Source organism: Monodelphis domestica, chromosome 4 (assembly GCF_027887165.1).
Source record: "Monodelphis domestica isolate mMonDom1 chromosome 4, mMonDom1.pri, whole genome shotgun sequence".
Taxonomy (NCBI): domain Eukaryota; kingdom Metazoa; phylum Chordata; class Mammalia; order Didelphimorphia; family Didelphidae; genus Monodelphis; species Monodelphis domestica.
Window position 1 is genome coordinate 37,256,740 of NC_077230.1, and position 20,197 is coordinate 37,276,936.

General features: G+C 36.8%; 1 protein-coding gene across 1 annotated transcript in view; it reads left to right on the forward strand.

Moving 5' to 3' along the window:
- Positions 1-20,197, forward strand: part of MAP3K15 (mitogen-activated protein kinase kinase kinase 15) — an 89,073-nt gene that overhangs the window by 16,792 nt on the left and 52,084 nt on the right. Inside the window, exons 4-9 of the mRNA XM_056826079.1 lie at positions 955-1,058; positions 4,146-4,233; positions 6,859-6,992; positions 12,119-12,246; positions 15,853-15,977; positions 16,629-16,734. Of these exons, the coding sequence (XP_056682057.1) occupies positions 955-1,058; positions 4,146-4,233; positions 6,859-6,992; positions 12,119-12,246; positions 15,853-15,977; positions 16,629-16,734 (685 nt within the window). The remainder of the gene's footprint in view (positions 1-954; positions 1,059-4,145; positions 4,234-6,858; positions 6,993-12,118; positions 12,247-15,852; positions 15,978-16,628; positions 16,735-20,197) is intronic.

A 20,197-nucleotide genomic window follows, 5' to 3' on the forward strand; every position in this document is an offset into this window, starting at 1 on the left:
TTCATTTCCCAAATAACAACTTTGAAGCTGTTAATAGCAAACACCTATCACCTGATTTGCGAACCTGAGTTTCTAAATCTTCTACTTTTTAGTTTTAGCCAGCCTCTTAGACTTCTAAGTGGCAAAGTGAATAATATGTGGACCTAGAGTCAAGGAGTTATTTCAATTGTATCTGACTTTTTATGAGCCCATTTTGGGGTTTTCTTGACAAAGTGGCTTGTCATTTCCTTTAACTTATTTTTACAGATGAGGAAGCAGAGACAGACAAGATTAAGTGACTTGGTCAAGATCACACAGCTAATAAGTGTCCAAGGTTGGATTTCAAGTCTTGATTTTCCCAACTCCAGGCTATATGATGTGCCACAAAGCTCTCCAGCATCAGGGAAACCTTGGTTCAAATCCTACCTTGGACACTTAATTTAGCTGTGTCACCCTGGATGCAACATAAATAAATGAATGAATAAAAATACCTTCTTTAGACCTCTCCCACATTGTCTTCCAGTTTTCCCAGCACTTTTTATCAAATACTGGATTTTTGTCCCAAAAGCTGGGGTCTTTGGGTTTGTCAAAGACTGTCTTACTGAGGTCATTTATCCCAAGTCTATTCCACTGATCCTCCTTTCTGTCTCTTAGCCAGTACCAAATTGTTTTGATGACCGCTGCTTTGTAATATAGTTTGAGATCTGGGACTGCAAGGCCACCTTCCTTTGTATTTTTTTTTCATTATTTCCCTGTATATCCTTGATCCTTTATTCTTCCAAATGAACTTTGTTATCGTTTTCTCTAATTCATTTAAGAATTATTCATATGGAAATCAAAGACTCATTGGGTGAGTCATTGGGACAATAATCTTATAAGAAAATGGAAGATTTGTAATAATTTTAGGATTCTTCAGTAAATTTAAAATCCTTATACCCCAAGTTATATATAATATTTCTTGTTATTTAATGAACATTTTCCAGCATATCAAAATTTGATGAACGGTGCTGTTTTCTTTATGTCCATGATAACTCTGATGACTTTCAAATCTACTTTTCTACTGAAGATCAATGCAGTAGGTGAGTTAATTTCATTTCCACTTTGTTTTTTTTTTTAAAGTTTAGAGACTAGTTTAAAGGGGGCCCCCCAAAGTTAAAATTTGTGTTGTGTGGGGTGGGTGGGGAGAATTGTATTTGTTGAAGTTGCTTTCTTAAAATGTTAAAAATGCAACTGTAATCATGTTTCAAGCACGACGTGATAATTATCCCTCTTATCCAGAAGTTAGACTTCTGGCAAGCAGTAAACATTTAAGGGAATCCTTTTCTTTTTTTTTTTTTTTTGCATTAGTTGGGGCATAGCAATAATTTCATCTATTTTCTGGTCTAGAACAGGACTCTCCAGATCCCAAATTAGCAATACTAGCTTGATATTTAAACTCATCATTGCTACTGTACTTTTATTTTTTTTATTTTTATTGACAGTTTTTATATAATAGGTATTATCTGATTTCTCCCTTTAACAACAATAACCAAAACAGTTAAACAAAATGTATCAGTTTGACAGCAAATATAGCACTCCCCTCACATGATACAAATCCTTTCCTGTAAAGAAAGAAGTCTATTTTAATCTCCCTACTCTGAGTGCAAATGGGTAAATTACAATTGATCTTGAGTTCAGCCTTCCTTTAGTGCTGTGTCATTTGATTTATTGTAATCACTATGTATATTGTACTGTTCTGTTCTTTGTTTTATTGTTGTTGTTCAGTCATTCAGCTATGTCTGTTTCTTCATGATTCCATTTCGGGTTTTCTTGACAAAGATGCTGGAGTGGTTTGTAATTTCCTTCTCCAGCTAATTTTACAAATGAGGAAATTGAGGCAAACAAGGTTTGACAAACAAGGCAAAACAGCTAGGACGTGTCTGAGCACAAATCTTCCTGGACCACAAGTCAAGGGCCAGCATTTTAAACACTGAGTCACCTAGCTGCCACATCTTTGCTTTATCTCAGCTCATAAAACTTTTCTCATGTTTCTCTGAATTCCTACTTTGCCTTTCTAGCACAGAGATTCTTACCTTACCTCATGGATTTTATAAAAAATTATTTGCTTGGGAAAGATGGCTCAGTGGCTTAGACTTAGAGAATGGAAGGTCCTGGGTTCAATCTCTCTTAAGATCTGTGTGACTCTGGGCAAGTCATTTAACCCCCTGTAACAGTTAAAATAGTGGAAGATATAAATTATGATAGATATAAGAGTGGGTGAGTAAATTTGACTGCAGAAAATATGTTTTCACTACAGTGTTTTGTTTAAAATCAAATATAAGGTGATCGCCAGGGAAATATTCCCAATTATGAATATACCCAAGTCAACTGGGTTTTATAGAGACTTTAATTAATAATACAATGAAGAATTAAAGAAAGAGAGAAAGAGTAAGAAAGGAATAAGTATGAAGGGCCTTAAGCCAACATGGCCTAGACCTGAGTCTTAAGAGAGAGATCAGTCAGTCAGTCTTTTATCACTAACCACACGGTCTGTCTAAACAAGGATTCTAGTGACAGCAGGCCAGCTCCATCTCAGCTGACTTCACCAGAGAGAGTTCCAGCCAGAATCCTCCTCAAAGAGAGATCCAGCCAGAGACTGCTTCAAAGGGCCTCTCTCCAGAGGGACAGAGTACCCTCAGAGGAGCTCCAGCAAGACCTCCTTAGAGATTGTCCTCCAAGAGCTTCCCTTCTCCAGAGCCTCTCTCAAGAGATTCTTCCCAAGTGATCCTCATAAGAGATTTCTCCAAAAGGATTGTCCTTCAAGAGATTCTGCTTTTTCTTATATAGGGGGTTTTCTCCTATGTCACCTCCCCTAAGTCCTTACATCTACCAATCACAGTAGACGTTTTCCAAAGGACAACCCATTCTAAAAACACTACTGGGTCAACTAATCCCTGTGAGTAAGTCTGAACCAGAGAAAACACAGCTGAGTTGACTAATCCTCTCAGTAAGTCTGAACCAGAGAAAACACAGCTGAGTAGACTAATCCCCTCAAGAGAAAATCTCTGAATAAGTTTTCACTTCTTTGCTCTTGGCAAGTTTACAAGTTGCCCGACCTTTATAGGTACCTAGCTTCCCATTGTATCAATTCTAAAAACAGGCTCAAAGAACTCCTTGCCTCATTATAAGTATGGGTCTAAGTACTTTCATTGTCAAGGAGTTTTCTCCCCTAAAGCAGTCTTAAGTATGGGTGGAGTAGAGGTCCTCTCATTTCTGATCCTGGTGAGTTCTCACAGTCAAAATGGGGAATGTTCCTAGTAGGGAATTGTTCCAATTGAGAATTCCCTGATGGGGAAATTTTTAACATTCACAAGTGTGAGAAATTTCAAGATTTATACCCCACTGGCTAGCCCTGGCTCTCTTCTGCCTTAGATCCAATAGTGATTCTAAGACAAAATGTAAGGGTTTAAAAAAAATCTTTGTTTGACTATTTCTACATAATTTGTTTCCTGTACAATCCTATGTGTTTTATAGTATGCATTAAAAACATTGATTTGAATAGGGGTCACTTTTGGAGAAGAGTTTCACTATACTGCTAAAGGTGTCCCTGGCACAGAAGAAGCTGAAAGCTGCCTAGCTTTATTCCTGGGAAAGAGTGGAAGCCAGTTTTCAGTGCTGCCTTCCTCCAGCTGCATTTAGGGACTTGACCATAAATATCCCCCATCACTGCTTTTTCCCTAGTGATCTCAAATTTTAGGGAAATGAAAGTTATTCCTTATAAAAAATGAGTCCTCTGAAGACTCAGAGAATCATGATTATTGATATAAAGAATGGCTAACAATGCTATTTAACAAATAGTGATTTCTGATGTTTATTCTTATAATTCATAATATTCACATAATAATTTCCACATCCAAATTTTTATTTCTGTTCTTAATGCTCTAGGCTCTGTTTGGCATATACATGAGACTAAAACCCTCAAATGAAAAGGAGAGTTAACTGGTTACCACCAAACCTCAAACATTTGCAATTCAGGGAAGAGACTTTTCCTTTCCATCACCCCAAATTGCAAGTAATGCTCACTGCCAATGTTCATTCCACCATGATGAATTTAACATGAAGGTGAAGGTGGCAGAAAACTGGTGTTACAAATTTCTGAAATTTTTGGTGGCCTTTGTTGTTTCCAGGTTTTGCTCTTTAGTCAAAGAGATTATAGCGGATGTGGCAGGCTGTACAGTGGAATTAGAAGGGGAGATCGATGGGGATACATTAGAGGTGAGTCTTGTTCCGTTAGAAATAAGTGGTTACTAATGAGATGTGAAAATTGTAATAGTTCTTTCCCTATTTTCATCCTTTGAGCTTAAAAAATTATTTGTCTTTGATGATTGGAAAATTACAATGAACCTATTATTGCTTTTCACATAAAAGGGATTATAATTTGTTTTGTAAGATTATAACAGTAACAGAGAACATAGTTATCAGATAACCTGTACTCAGTAACACAGTATATTCTGGATGTCATGAAATCAGAATGTGTGACAGTTTGGGCTGGGTTTAAGTTTTCCTCCATGGGACACTAAAAATCTCATACCATGATATAGAGGCATGATTAGAGGAATAATCCTCATAATAAAGAAAAGATTGATAAGAAAGGATCTAGACCCTTAGAAAATATAATAAAATTGATTATATATGTGTAATTTTTTAAAAACAGATCATAAGCTCCATTAGGATGTGGCCTGGGATTTTTTAAATCTTTCTATCTCCCCTAGCATCTAATGTCATCCTCTTAATTGCATGTAATAAAGTCTATGATAAGCTAGGTATAGAAGATAATGAAGGGGGATGGCTAGTCAATTTAAGGTAGACCTTTTCAAGTATTTTTACATCTCCTTTAGCTAGCAGCTTTGAGTTCTTATCTATTCAGAAACAGGTTCAGGACAGACTTAACCCTTGCCAGGGCTACATTGGCCCGCTCTTCACATTCCTGAATGTAATTGGAACTGTTGTATAATTAGCCACATTTGCCAGTAATTTAAACCAGTCTTCTCAGCTCCAGTATCAATGAAGCTTTATTGTACTTTCAAGTTATATTGAAGCTATACCTCTGGGTTGCTTTAGAAATTTTAAAATGATGATCATTAATTAAGTGCTTCACTGAAGCACTTATCAGTGCCCCATGGTGTTATGGTGGTGGTCCTGATTTCTCTAAACCCATTGTGATTGGAGTTCAGACTCTGGCAAATTGCACCAAGTTGGAAAGACTCCAGGTTGGGGGGGGGGGTCACTGCTGGACTTGAGGTTTGTCTTGCAAATATTGGAAGTACTTGTTAGAGGAGGTTATCTGATCAGGTTATCTGATAACTATGTTCTCTGTTACTGTTATAATCTTACAAAACAAATTATAATCCCTTTTATGTGAAAAGCAAATATTGGACATTGAATTTTTTTTAGTCATAACAATTCCAAGAGGCAGTCTTATTTAAGCTAGAGGGATTGCAATCTGTACTTGTGGAGGGAATATTCAGAGTAGTCAAAATAACTTTAAAAATGAACTCTGAAGGGGCAGCTAGGTAGCTCAGCAGATAAAGGGTCAGAACTGAAAATGGGAGATCCTGAGTTCAAATCTGGGCTCATACAATTCCTAGCTATGTGACCCTGGGCAAGTCACTTAACTCCATTTGCATAACGCTTACCACTCCTACCTTGGAACTAATACTTATATTCTAAGACAAAAAGGTAAGAGTTTCAAGAAAGACTCTGGGCCATATTTTTATTGTTGTTATTCAATTGTGTCTAACTCTTTATAACCCCATTTGGGGTTTTCTTGGCAAAGCTACTAGAGAGAGTTGTCATTTCCTTCTCCGGCTCGTTTTATAGATGAGGAAACTGAAGCCAAGAGGGTTCAGTGACTTTTACAGGATCACTCAGCTCACACTTAGTCTGGACTATACCAGAAAGAAAAAAATGGGTTATTTGAGATAATGAAATTAATAAGATAGAAACTTTTTAGAAGATTCTAGATTTCAAATTCATTAGTGCTCATCTAACTTTGAGTCTACAATAGGAATATTCTCTCCCTCTGTCTTTCTCTGTCTATCTCTTTATCATTTTCCTCAGAAGTATTTTCAGCTTGTTTATCTTCTGTCTTGTAGAATATTTGTCTTCTGGCCCCCTTTATACCATTAGATTGGCAGCTTCTTGACATTATGGTCTGAGTCATATATATCTCTATGCATTCCTCCTTAGCACCTAGCCTAGTGTCTTGCATATTTAAACATTAATTTTGTGTTGTTGTTGTTGAGAAACTGTAATGCCATTGTAGGAATGCAGTGTGGAAACTTCTTTTACCAATGTATATTAACAGCTCCCACTTAGAGGTTAAGTAAATTGCTCATAGTCACACAATATGTGTCATAGGCATGATTTGAACCCAGATCTTCCGTACTTCAAGTCTAGTCCTTTACCAAAGCACCTTTCTTGATTTGTTTTGTATATAGTAGATCTTAAATAGATGTTTATTGATTAAAATTAATATTAAAAGTCATCTAAAGTTAATAAAAATATGATACCGTTAAAAATACAAATTCAATGACAATAACATAACAGATGCATGTGTAAACAATGGTTGGAAATTCCATGCCTTTGGAATAATTCTATAATTAAAAATAAATGTTCTGAGTAAATAAATGGTAGTATTGTGCTCAAATAACATCCATTCTCTCTCTGTATATATGTATGCATATTCATATATTCATGTATGTATATATATACATATATAACATAATATAAATTTAAAAGCCAGAATTGCTGATTCTCTTTTTGTTTCTAATATTAAAAGGAACTTTTGCCTCAAGAACTGTTTTTGGTGGTTGTTTATTTTTTCTTTTTCTCTCCCAGTATGAATATGATTATGATGAGAGTGGTGAGAAAGTGGTCCTAGGGAAAGGCACATATGGAATTGTATATGCTGGGAGAGATCTCAGCAACCAAGTTCGAATAGCCATCAAAGAGATACCTGAGAGAGACAGCAGGTAAGTCACACTGTATGTAGCCTTCTCGTGGATGGCATCTCTAGGGCAATGACTGAGATGACTCAGACAGGGAAGGAAAAAGTATTACCAACATGGATGGTGGCTTATCTAAAATTGTATTGGAGAGAAAATAAATCTTAAGTATACAACTGAAATAAATTGGAATGATATGAGGTATCCAAGTCATAATTGAATTGTAAAAATTTCACACAGTTAAGAAAATGATAGAAAGAACATTGGCCTCTAAGAACTAGGTTCAAGTGTTGTGGTTGATAGTCTGATGGTATGTGAACCTGGGTAAATATTCCTCCATTGGACCACCTTACACTAAGAAAATCACAAGGCTGGTATAAATAAAAATTATTTGGGCAAAGAAAAATGCATCCGCACAAAGAAAAGAAGCTCAGAACTTTTAGGAACACCAATCAATGGAGGAAGGGACAAGGTTCCAATAGAGGCTCCAGTTGCCTGAGACTTGATTCCTGTTTGGCTGTTTCTACCTGAAGGTGGAAGACAGACCGCTTCATCTCCTCTCTTGCCATTGCCTACTACCTAGACTGTGAGCTTGAAGAGCCATTTGGTTTAGCCTAAAAGAGACTTGTCAGCAGTGCTGTTAATATCTACCCTTAGGGGAAGATAATTTTGTTTCCTGAATTTACTTTATCTCAAAATCTTCAATCTATAAGATAACTTAGAAATTAGGGAGACCCTTAAATTCCCTCTTTCCCCCCAATCTCTTCCTACCCCTTCTCCCCAAAGAATGAAAGACCCTTTAGTTAAAGAACTGATTGTGGTCTTTGCTTATTAGGGGGAAAATCTTCAACTTAACATCGGTGAGATCATTACCCATACAGTTGAAAGAAACAGGAAGTAGTGTAGGGGAGGGGCTCATGAAGATTCAGTCTCTTTCTTAGCTTGCTTCCTGGTGCAACTTCTATAAAATTCCCCACCACTATAATTCATCAAGTTTCATTATCTACTACACTGGTCAAAAAAGAAAGAAAATTATACTATTTAAAAAGTGATTCTAATAAGGCCAGGTGCCAATCAGTACAAATCATGAGTCTTGTGAAGCAGTAGCATCATTTAAATTTGCAAAGAATATTTTTATTGGTCTGGAATCTTGACATGTTTTGTATAATTACAACTTAATTGTATTTATATATAATTATATGTATTATATAAAAGTATAATATAAGTGTGAATTCAAAAACATGCAACCACTGAACAAGCTATATACCCTGAAGTAGAGTAAAACTCCTTATCATTTTTCAGGTGGACATTTTTTCACAGCTGAAAAATTGTGTGTGTGTGTATATACATTATATATACATATGTGTATATACATTATATATACATATGTGTATATACATTATATATACATATGTGTATATACAATATATTCTACATATATAATGTATACAGAAACATATAAATGAATGAAAGAAAAAGCATTTCTTAAACACTTTTTGCTTGTCATTTAGTTATTTTCAGTCATGTCCAACTCTTAGTGACCCCTTTTGGGATTTTCTTGGCAAAGATTTAGCAATAGTTTGCCTTTACCTTCTCCAGCTCATTTGGCAGATGAGGAAACTGAAGCAAACAGGGTTCATTGTCTGCCCAGGATCACATGGCCAGAAAGTGTCTGAGGCTGGATTTGAATTCAAGTCTTCCCCACTACAGGCCCAACTAGCATTGTGTCTATTGCACTATCTAGCTGCCTTATTAAGACTTACTTTGAGTAAAGTACTGTATTAAGACCTTGGTATATCAGCGTATATGTAATAATATGGTTCCTCTCCAACTTATCCGTAACATTTTTTATTAGTTTCCTATTGTTGTTTTTTTGTTGTTGTTTTTTTGCTTATCTTCTCAAATTAATCCCTATTGGGTTGCACAGGGGTTAGAACTCTGCATCTGGAATCAAGAAGTCTCAATTTCTTGAGTTCAAATCTCGCCTCAGACGTTTATTAGCTGTGTGACCCTGGGCAGGACACTTAAACCTGTTTTCCTTAGTTGCCTCCTCTCTAAAATGAGCTTGAGATGAAAATGGAAAACCACTCCGTTGTCTTTGCTAAGAAAACCCCAGAAGAGGTCACAAAGAGTTGGACATGACTGACAATAACTAAATGACAAAATGATTTCCTTTGTTTTGGTGTATATATGTTTAATGTTTGTTTATATGTATATATATTTAATAACTATGTTTAATAAATATCAGTGTGATCTGACAACAATGACCAGTATGGATGATAATTTGCATGAAAATAAAAATAAAATTAATTAAAAAAAAGAAAACCCCAGAGTTCACAAAGAATCAGACACAACCAAAACAGCCAAAAGACAAAGATGAAGATTAAGTATGTGGGACCTAAAGCTGAGCATGTGTATGTTTGTGGGTACACATATATTTTGGACCAGATCTGTTCACTTTGGGTTAGCAGATGCTTTATGACCTGAAGTGTTTATCTAGGGCAGTGAGGAGTTAAATGACCTAGTGGGGGCCCAAAAGCCCATATGTACCAGAGGTAGAGCTAGGCTTCCTCACTCTAAGGTGAGCTTTTTAATCACTATGACATGCTTCCTCTCATGTGTATATGTAAGAAGATCATAGAAACATGATCATGATATGGGTTAATCTACTATTTCTCTGTAAATCAAACTCTGCAAATTCAATATTGTATAAATTGTGTTTTATGAAGGTCATTGGCAAAATAAATTATATTTAGAAGAAGACAATCAGGATGGCAAGAATTGGTAAACCATGCCTTATCATCATCATAATCACAGCTAGCATTTACATAGCACCTAATATATGTAGGTTCTGTGCTTAGCTCTTTACAAATACCTTATTTTAATCCTCACAACCACTCTGGGAGGTAAGTGGTAATATTATCGCCATTTATCCTCATTTTGTAGATGAGGAAACTGAGGCAAATAGAGGCTAAGGGACTTTATATGACCAGTATGTTTCTGAGTTCAAATTTGAACTCAGGATTTCTTTGACCCCAAACCCAATACTCTTTTCAGGCAGTTCCCTCTTTGTGTTATGATGAACAATTGAGGAAACTGAGGTCATTTAGTTTAGAGGGGAAAAAAGTTCTAGTGGGATGGAAAGCTGAAAAAGAGAAAGGAAAGTCCTATGGAAGGATCATATTCATTCTTAATTATTCCAAAAGGCAAAGCTAAGATTGTCATGCAAAAGTCATGAAGAGGCTGATTTTGACTTTGATAAGTGATCCGTGACATTTCAGATAACTGGAGCTATCCAACAATAGAACAAGATGATTTGAAATAGCATAGTCAGTTTACCAACCACTGAAAGTATTAATTTTCCTGCATTAGAGATAAAGTGGTATTAGATGATTTTAAAGGTCCTTTCCAATTATTTTTTTTAAACCCTTACCTTCCATCTTAGAGTCAATACTGTGTATTGGTTCCAAGGCAGAAGAGCAGTAAGGGTTAGGTAATAGGGTTGAGTGAAATGAAGCCCAGGGTCACATAGCTAAGAAGTGTCAGATTTGAGCCCAGGATCTCCTGTCTCTAAGCCTGGAATTCAATCTCCTAAACTACCTAGCTGCTCCCTATCCCTTCCAAGTCTTAAGAGTCAATGATTCCCTTTCTTGTTGGCTAGTTGGCACTCTAGTGGATAGAGTGTTTGACTGAGAGTCTGGAAGACCTAAATGGAAACTGTTTCAGAGGCTTAGCTGTATAACCCCAAGCAAGTCACTTAACCTCACTCAGTCTGTTTCTCCAAATCTAAAACGGGATTAGCACCTTCCTCAAGGGTTATTGAAAGTGTCATGAAGAAGTGCTTTGTAAACATTAAGCATTATAAAAATGCTATGATTGTTTTATCATTATTAATTGTTTTTATTATGCACAGATACAATGCACACACATAAAATTTGCACTGAGCCATGTTTGTTTACACATAAGGAAAACTTCTTAATAGTTAGAATTATCCCAAAATGGAATGAGCTATTTTTTGGCGTATTGAATTCCTCATCAGTAGCTATTGAATTGCCACTTGCAGAAGAGGCTATAGAGTTGATTCTTATTCTGGTTTGAGTGGGACCAGATAGCTCCTGAAATTCCTGATACTCTGGTATTTGATGATATGGGTCCATGTTCTGCTCACAAACATATTCTCTGACTTTGAAAAGATGAGATAGGAAAAGATGAGATAGGAATTCTTTGCTCTTACACATTGAATATTTAAAGAGAGTTATTTTTTCTGATGTGTTCTTATTTGATTTTTAAGGGTATTTTAAGGGGTTGAGAAAGAACTCACTTTTTTCATTTGTACCTATCATTTGATTTCTATAAAGAGCCTTCCCTCTGTCTCATGCTTTCCCATCTCAATCCCACTTCTTACTCATCTCCTCCACCAAGGCAAAGCAGCAATTGCTCAGAAATTTAGAATTCCCTGGAACACTATAAGTTAAGTGATTTCCTCAGGGTCTTAAAACCAATATTTATCAGAGGCAGAATTTGAACCCAGGTTTTCCTAACTGATACCAACTCTCTATCCCTCTGTGGCTGAACTCTTAAAGACTAAAAAATCTCAGGACTAACATATTTATAATGAGGGATCCTGCTGAAGGAGTCAATCAATAGGCTTGTGGCAGCTCTATGAGTAGAGAGATTCCTTGACTTTTTCAGGACCTGGCTTGTAGCCTGGAGTTGTTAAATGTTTTTCTAAACTGACTGGAAATATATTGATAAGCCAGCCTAGTCTAAGTCCCTGCGGATTTGCTGAGGAATGGATGCCTAACCAAGGAACTGTCAGTTTCTTCTTCATAGAGGCAGCTACATTGTATAGTGGTTGGAACATGGAGGTGTTCTAACCACTCCATTTCAAATATGAACTCAGATAATTTTTAGCTGTGTGATCCTGGGCAAGTCCTTTAACCTCTGCCTTCCTCAGTCTCCTTATTTGTAAGATGGGGATAATAACAGCACCCACCTCCCAGGTTATGGGGATAAAATGCCAAGAGTATTTGTAAAGGACTTTGCAAACTTTTAAAATGCTATATTATTATTATTAGAGTACAAATCTGATTATTATATTACATATTATTAAATTTTTAGTTATCTAATTAATAATCAATATATTATTACAGGTACTCTCAGCCTTTACATGAAGAGATTGCCCTGCACAAGTACCTGAAGCATCGCAACATTGTTCAGTACTTGGGCTCTCTCTCCGAAGATGGCTACATTAAAATTTTTATGGAGCAAGTGCCTGGAGGTATGTGACTTTTTGCTCTTGTTCTAGCACTCTAAAAAGCAGGAATAAAACTCTGCTTTGTGATTTCTTTTATTCAAATGCAAGATTTATAAAGCCTTGTATTATATCTTTTTTTTTAATAGATCATGGAGTCATTGGGGGAATATTTTCTGATTTGAAGATTGGTTTGAGGGAATGGGGGGCTAGAATACAAATGACCTGTGGTTGAAAGTTAGTTCTCTTCAGTTTGGTGGACATGAAAGTTGTAGTGAAGACATATGGATAAAAAAACAATTTAAAAAATTGGCTCTTTGGTCTATAAAACACAAAATATTTGCACACCACCATATGCTTGAGTTTTTCAGGTTTAATTTGATGATTGGTATGTGGACTTAATGATAATTTACATTAGTATTATTTAGAGAGCACATTTTCTCACAATAATCCTATGTGGTAAGCAGCATAAATGTTACATTAGTGACAAATGTCACAACATAAATCCTCATTTACAGACAAGGCAACTGAGTCTCAGCAACATTTCTCCTCCCTGTGACAGCACCCAAGTGTTGGAACTGGGATTGGGACCTCAGTTTCCTGACCCCAAGTCAAGTCCTCTTCTACTATACCCTAGAGCTGTCCAGTTGGTGAGCCCCAGTGTTGTACATGCAGGGGAAATATCATCAGACTCTAAGCTATAAGATCTGAGTCATAATCTTGGAATTAGTGAACTTACTGGACAAGCCACCTGATCTCTCTCTGAGTTGCAGACTCCTCATATAATAATTCTTAGAGTATCTGCAACTGAATCGTATTCTTGTAAGTATCAGATGGACCTGAAAGTATTTTGTCACCATAAAGCCCTAGATAAGCGGCAATTCCAACTATAGAAGTTTAGTAGAAAGAGAGCTGGACTTGGAGACAGGAAATTCACGTTCTGAGATTTATTAGGTCACTTGACCTCTTCCTTGGGTTCCTCATCTGTAAAATTGGACTAATAATAGCACCTACCTCCCAAGGTTTTTGTGATGATCAAATTAGATAATACAAAGTGTTTTCAAACCTTAAAGTACTATATAATAGTTAAGACTAATAGTTAATAGATAATATTATACCCAATACTATGCTAAGTGCTTTATAATTATGTCATATCATCCTCACTACAACCTGGAGGTTGGTGCTATTGTTATCCCCATTTTACAGATAAGGTAACTGAAGTGAATAGATGTTAAGTAACTTGCCCAGAGTCACTCAGCTAATGATGACTGAGGCTGGATTTGAACTCAGGTCTTCCTGATTCAACATCCAGCTGTCTCTCCACTTTGCCACCTAGCTTCCCATATATGTAATATATATTAGTTATTATTATGATTAGCTTTAATAATAGCATCACTCTAGGCAAGTCACTGAGACTCAGTTTCTTTATAAAGATGGCATTTGTAGTATTCACATTATGAGGTAGGTGTAAAGAATATGCTTTGTAAATCTTGAAATTCCATCTAAATCTCAGCTGTTAACTCTTGTTAGTATTAGAGATGATGATGATGATGATGAGCATATCCAGGTTCATAGACTCTGTGCTTGAAGGGACTTTAGATGTCAGCTAGGGAAATCTCATTAGACTGGGAGTTCTTTGAGGGCAGGAGCTGTTGTCTTTTATCTTTTTTCATATCTCCAACACTTAGCACAATGCCTGGCACATAGTAGGTGTTTCATAGATATTTATAGACTGACTAATCCAACCCTGCCATTTCACAGATGAGGAAAGGGAGCCAGAGTTGGGGAGGCATTTCACTCTAAGTCACATAGGCAAGTAAATCACAGAGCAAAGATTCAGATGAACATTACAGAGGGCAGCTAGGGCACTCAACAAAAAGAGAGCCAGACTTAAAAATGGGAGGTCCTCGGTTAAAATCTGGCCTCAGACTCTTCCTAGGTGTGTGACCCTGGGCAAGTAACTTAACCCCCATGCCCGGCTCTTCTGCCTTGGAACCAATTGACAATATTGATTCTAAGATGGAAAGTAAAAGTTAAAAAAATGTTTTTAATGTTACATCACACTGCTGAAAAGTTTGTATGTGAAAATCATTGATTTTTCTCATCTTGAAGAAAGACAAAAATGGAAGAAAGGAAATAAGGAAAAAATAGAACAAGGAAAAAGGACAAAGTTTGGAAGAGAAACTGAGGTCAAATCCTGGTCCTGCCACTTACTACTTCCATTACTTTGGACAACTCACTATAAGTGGCCTGTACCACCTCCTCTGCAAAATGGTGGGGTTGTATCAGATGGCCTCTGTTGGAAATCTCTAGATCTTTGAGCTGTGAACCTCACGTTTTACAATGTCTAAATGTAAGCTGTATTTGATTTCTAGCTCTAAATATATGCTTTTTTTTTAGTTGTATTAGAAGTTCTTTTTTTGACATTGGCTAAATTGACATAAGAACAGCTAGGTGGTGTAGTAGATAGAGTAAAGGGCATAGAGTCTGGAAGATTCATCTTCTTGAGTTTAAATCTGATTGCAGACACTAGATTGTGACCCTTGGCAACTGAACCCTGTTGGTCTCAGCTTCCTCATCTGTAAAAATGAACTGGAGAAAAAAAATGTTAAACCACTCCAGTTTTTGCCCCAAAAATCCCAAGTGGAGTCATAAAGAGTTCAACTTGTCTGGAAAAATGACCAAACAACAACAAATTGACATAAACTGGGAACTTAAAGTCTAGGTCTTATTTAAATTTTGACACTTCACCAGCACCTAACAGAAAATAAACATTAAATATATTTTAATCAAACAAACAAATGAATAAATCCATTCCCATTGTAATATTTATTGGGAAAGGAAATGGGGAATTGGAAAATAGGTGGATAATAGGAGGTTTGAAGGGGGGTATGGAGGAGTTGAGGGGAGAGTGGGAATATTGCTCTGTGAAGCAAAGGAGAGAGATGCCCCCTGCTGAGAGGAAGCAGCAGGGGTCCGATAAGGACTGTTTGTCCTAGAGTGACTGAATTGAAGTTCAGCTCCCTCTATGATCAGAAAAGTTAGTCCACTTATCTGACTGTGAATTCAAATAATATAAAGTTTAATAACCAGTTGGGATTGGAGTTTTCCCCTTAGCTTCAGAGTTGAGGCCAGTGGAGGGTTTCTCCAACTCCTGTTTACTCTATATCAGACCTGCTTAGTCTAATTCAGAATCTTAGCAGTAGACAGAAAGCAAACAAGAACCGTTCTGAATTTCAAAAGTAATTGGGCCTGAATCTTCGGGCTGAACCAAGAAGAGGCACACCACTCCAGACTGGGCTGAAAAAGCTCATCTCTCCTCCAACACCAGGAAGGAAGTCCAACCCCGGCAGGAAGGAAGTGCTAGTCACAAGACCCAACTGCTACTTCCAGTTGCCTCTTCCCCCACCAACTGTCTAGTTTCCTTTCCACACCATGTAGGACTAACTTTTTGCAAATACAGTTTTATAAGGCACAGAGCATATCTCATTAATTTCTCTGACAGAATTACTGCCAATAATAAATAAAAACAGCCTAAAATTAATCTACATAAAAATGTTTTCTTCACTTTTCCAACTGCCCATTCGTATTTAGCATACAAATTGAATGTGTTCTCTGTTTTATCTTTTCCAGGAAGCCTTTCTGCCCTTCTGAGATCAAAATGGGGCCCAATGAAAGAACCTACAATAAAATTTTATACTAAGCAGATACTGGAAGGTCTTAAGTATCTCCATGAAAATCAGATAGTACATATAAAGGTATTTTACTTTTTCTCTCCATTCACAAGGGCTAAAAGATTCATTCTCTTTCTATGATGATAGGAACTGACGAAAATGTTTATTGTGATCATGTAACATATCAACTCATACACCGAATGATACATCACCCATCATCTATTCCTATTGTCACATCTGTAAAAAATAGACTCGAATACAGGACTACAATCCCCATGAGCCTTTGCTCCACTTCCCCAGAATGCCTTGTAATCTCACCTGGGCCGAGATCGAGAAGATATTTAAGCAAAGGCTTTTGAAGGGCTCGGCCCTTTTTTTGGACTTCCGTTTTTGGAGCAGAGAGGTCTCTTCCATGATGTGAGGTTATTTTGTCTAGGCCTCTGGCCTAGGCACATGTTTCTTACTTGTATATTCTTAATCTTTAACCTTTAATAAACCTCTAAAAAATATAATACTCCTTGCAGAGAGAAACTAATTTCTACCTGCCTCAGTCTCCCTCTCTCCCCTAAATTTTATTCCTTACACATCCCCAACCCCTATTCTATTTTTTCTCTTCCTAAAAACTTGTGAAGGAAGCCTGGGGGTCTGAATTGGTTTATGGATGCCTGTTCTTAATCTTTTTGGGGGGAAATTTTATTTAATTAATTAATTTAGAATAATTTTCTTATTTTGAAGGGTGATAATGTTTTAGTAAATACTTATAGTGGAGTGGTGAAGATTTCTGACTTTGGGACCTCCAAACGATTGGCAGGAGTGAATCCATGCACTGAAACTTTCACAGGTGAGTAGAACCAATTCAAATTTCTCTAGAAGATTCATATACCTTGATTTCATCTACAATAAGGCTTTTGAAAGTCATGTGAACAGATGCCACTGTTAAGGTAACATCTTCTTACATGGAGAGTAGATAGGCTTCCTGAGAAAAGAGTAGGAAAAGTGATACTCCAAGTGGATGGTTTAAGCAAGCCCTTTTTTTCCCTTTCTATCATAATTCAACAGTCATTGCTTGCAGGCAGATTGTTTCATTTTTCTATCTCTTCAACTACCTCAGCCTTCATTTTGATGGCATTAAGGTTTGATGAGTGTTTTCTCAACTTTAAAAGGGGATGATGGAATTCAGGGAGGCAGAGTCAAGATGGCAGCCTAGAAGGAGCCTCTGAATATTCAGACCTCTGAATACCCTTCCTTACTGATCACAAACTGAATGCTTCTAGGGGACTGTAAATCAAACTTAACAACAAGAGTGAGCCAAGGAACCCTCCTGCTGGACTTAATTCAAAAGATACACCCCCCCAAAAGCCAGAATCTGAGAACACTGGGTTTAAGGGGAAGACAGAGACATTCCATTTAAAATCACCCTAACAATCTTCATAACAAAAACCTCTGACAAAGGTTTAATTATTCAAATTTACAAAGAGCTAAATCAATTGTAGAAAAAAATCAAGGCATTCTCCAATTGATAAATGGGCAAGGGACATGAATAGGCAGTTTTCAGATAAAGAAATCAAAACTATTAATAAACACATGAAAAAGTGTTCTACATCTCTTATAATCAGAGAGATGCAAATCAAAACAACTCACAACTAGCAGATTGGCTAACATGACAGCAAAGGAAAGTAATGAATGCTGGAGGGGATGTGGCAAAGTAGGGACACTAATTCATTGCTGTTGGAGCTGTGAATTGATCCAACCATTCTGGAGGGCAATTTGGAACTATGCCCAAAGGGCGAAAAAAGACTATCTGCCCTTTGATCCAGCCATAGCACTGCTGGGTTTGTACCCCAAAGAGATAATAAGGAAAAAGACTTGTATGAGAATATTCATAGCTGTGCTCTTTGTGGTGGCCAAAAATTGGAAAATGAGGGGATGACCTTCAATTGGGGAATGGCTGAATAAATTGTTGTATATGTTGATGATGAAATACTATTGTGCTAAAAGGAATAATAAAGTGGAGGAATTCCATGGGGACTGGAACAACCTCCAGGAAGTGATACAGAGGGAAAGGAGCAGAACCAGGAAAACATTGTACACAGAGAATGAAACACTGTGGTACAATCGCATGTAATGTACTTCTCCATTAGTGTCAATGCAATGTCCCTGAACAATCTGCAGGGATTTGGAGAAAAAACACTATCCACAAGCAGAGGAAAAACTGTGGGAGTAAAAACACTGAGGAAAAGCAACTGCTTAACTACAGGTGTTAAGGGGATATGATTGAGGAGAGACCCTAATGGAAATACCAACAACATGGAAATGGGTTCAAATCAAGGACACATGTGATACCCAGTGGAATTGTGTGTCGGCTATGGAAGGGGAGAGGGAAGGAAAGAAAATGATCTTTGTTTCCAATGAACAATGTTTGAAAATGACCAAATAAAATAATGTTTAAAAGGAAAAAAATTTTTAAAAGAAAATGAAAAATAAAATAAAATCACCCTAGACAATATAAAATACTTAGGCATCAATCTGCCAAGACAAACATAGGAACTATATAAACACAACTGCAAAACACTCTCCACACAATTAAAACTAGATCTAAACAATTGGAAGAACATTGATTGCTCATGGGTTGGATGAGCTAACATAATAAAAATGACAATCTTACTCAAATTAATTTACTTATTTAGTGCCATACCTATTGGACTACCAAAAAACTTCTTTTCGGAATTAGAAAAAAACATAACAGAGTTCATTTGGAAGAAGAAAAGATAAAGGATATCCAGGGAAATCATGAAAAAAATGCAAAAGGAGGACTTGCAGTCCCAGATCTCAAACTATACTATAAAGCAGTGGTTATCAAAACAATTTGGTACTGGCTAAGAGACAGAAAGGAGGATCAGTGAAATAGACTTGGGGTAAATGACTTCAGCAGGACAGTCTATGATAAGCCCAAAGATCCAGTTTTTGGGACCAAAACCCACTTTTTGATAAAAACTGCTGGGAAAATTGGAACACAGTATGGGAGAGATTAGGTTTGAACATCTCATACCCTATGCCAAGATAAACTCAGAATGGGTGAATGACCTTCAGGTCATTATATATATAATATATATATATATATATATATAATATTGTAAAGATTAAATTTTAGGGAGTATGGGGAGACTGAGGCAGGTAGAAATTAGTTTCTCTCTGCAAGGAGTATTATATTTTTTAGAGGTTTATTAAAGGTTAAAGATTAAAGAATATACAAGTAAGAAACATGTGCCTAGGCCAGAGGCCTAGACAAAATAACCTCACATCACGCAAGAGCCGCGCCTGCTCCAAAACGGAAGTCCAAAAAGACCCAAGAGAGACTCAAAAGCCATTGAATCAGCTTAAATACCTTCTCGATCTCGGCCCAGGTGAGATTACAAGGCATTCTGGGGAAGTAGAGCAAAGGCTCGTGGGGATTGTAGTCCTGTATTCGAGTCTATTTTTTACAATATATAGAATATAGAGAAGGAAACTATAAGCAAATTAGGCGAACACAGAATAGTATACTTGTCAGATCTTTGGGAAAGACTTTAAAACCCAGCAAGAGCTAGAAAAAAATCACAAAATGTAAAATCAGTAATTTTGATTACATCAAATTAAAAAGTTTTTGGGGGCAGCTGGGTAGCTCAGTGGATTGAGAGCCAGGCCTAGAGATGGGAGGTCCTAGGTTCAAATCTGGCCTCAGACACTTCCCAGCTGTGTGACCCTGGGCAAGTCACTTGACCCCCATTGCCTTAAAAAAAAAGTTTTTGTACAAACAAAACCAATGTAACTAAAATTAGAAGGAAAGCAACAAATTGGGAAACAATCTTCATAACAAAAACCTCTGACAAAGGTCTAATTACTCAAATCTATAAAGAGCTAAAGCAGTTGTACAAAAAATCAAGCCATTCCTTCAATTGATAAATGGGCAAGGGATATGAATAGGCAATGTTCAGTTCAAGAAATCAAAACTATTAAGGAATAACAAAGTAGAGGAATTCCATAGGGACTGGAACAACCTCCAGTAATTGATGCAGAGTTAGAGGAGCAGAACCAGGAAAACATTGTACATAGAAACTGATACACTGTGGTATGTAATGGACTTCTCCATTAGTGGCAATGCAATGACCCTGAACAACTTGGAGGAACCTACGAGAAAAACCACTATCCACATTCAGAGGAAACTCTGTGGTAGTAAAAACACCAAAGAAAAACAACTGCTTGAATACATGGGTTGAAGGCATATTGTTGGGGATGTAGACTCTAAATGAATATCTTATTTTAAA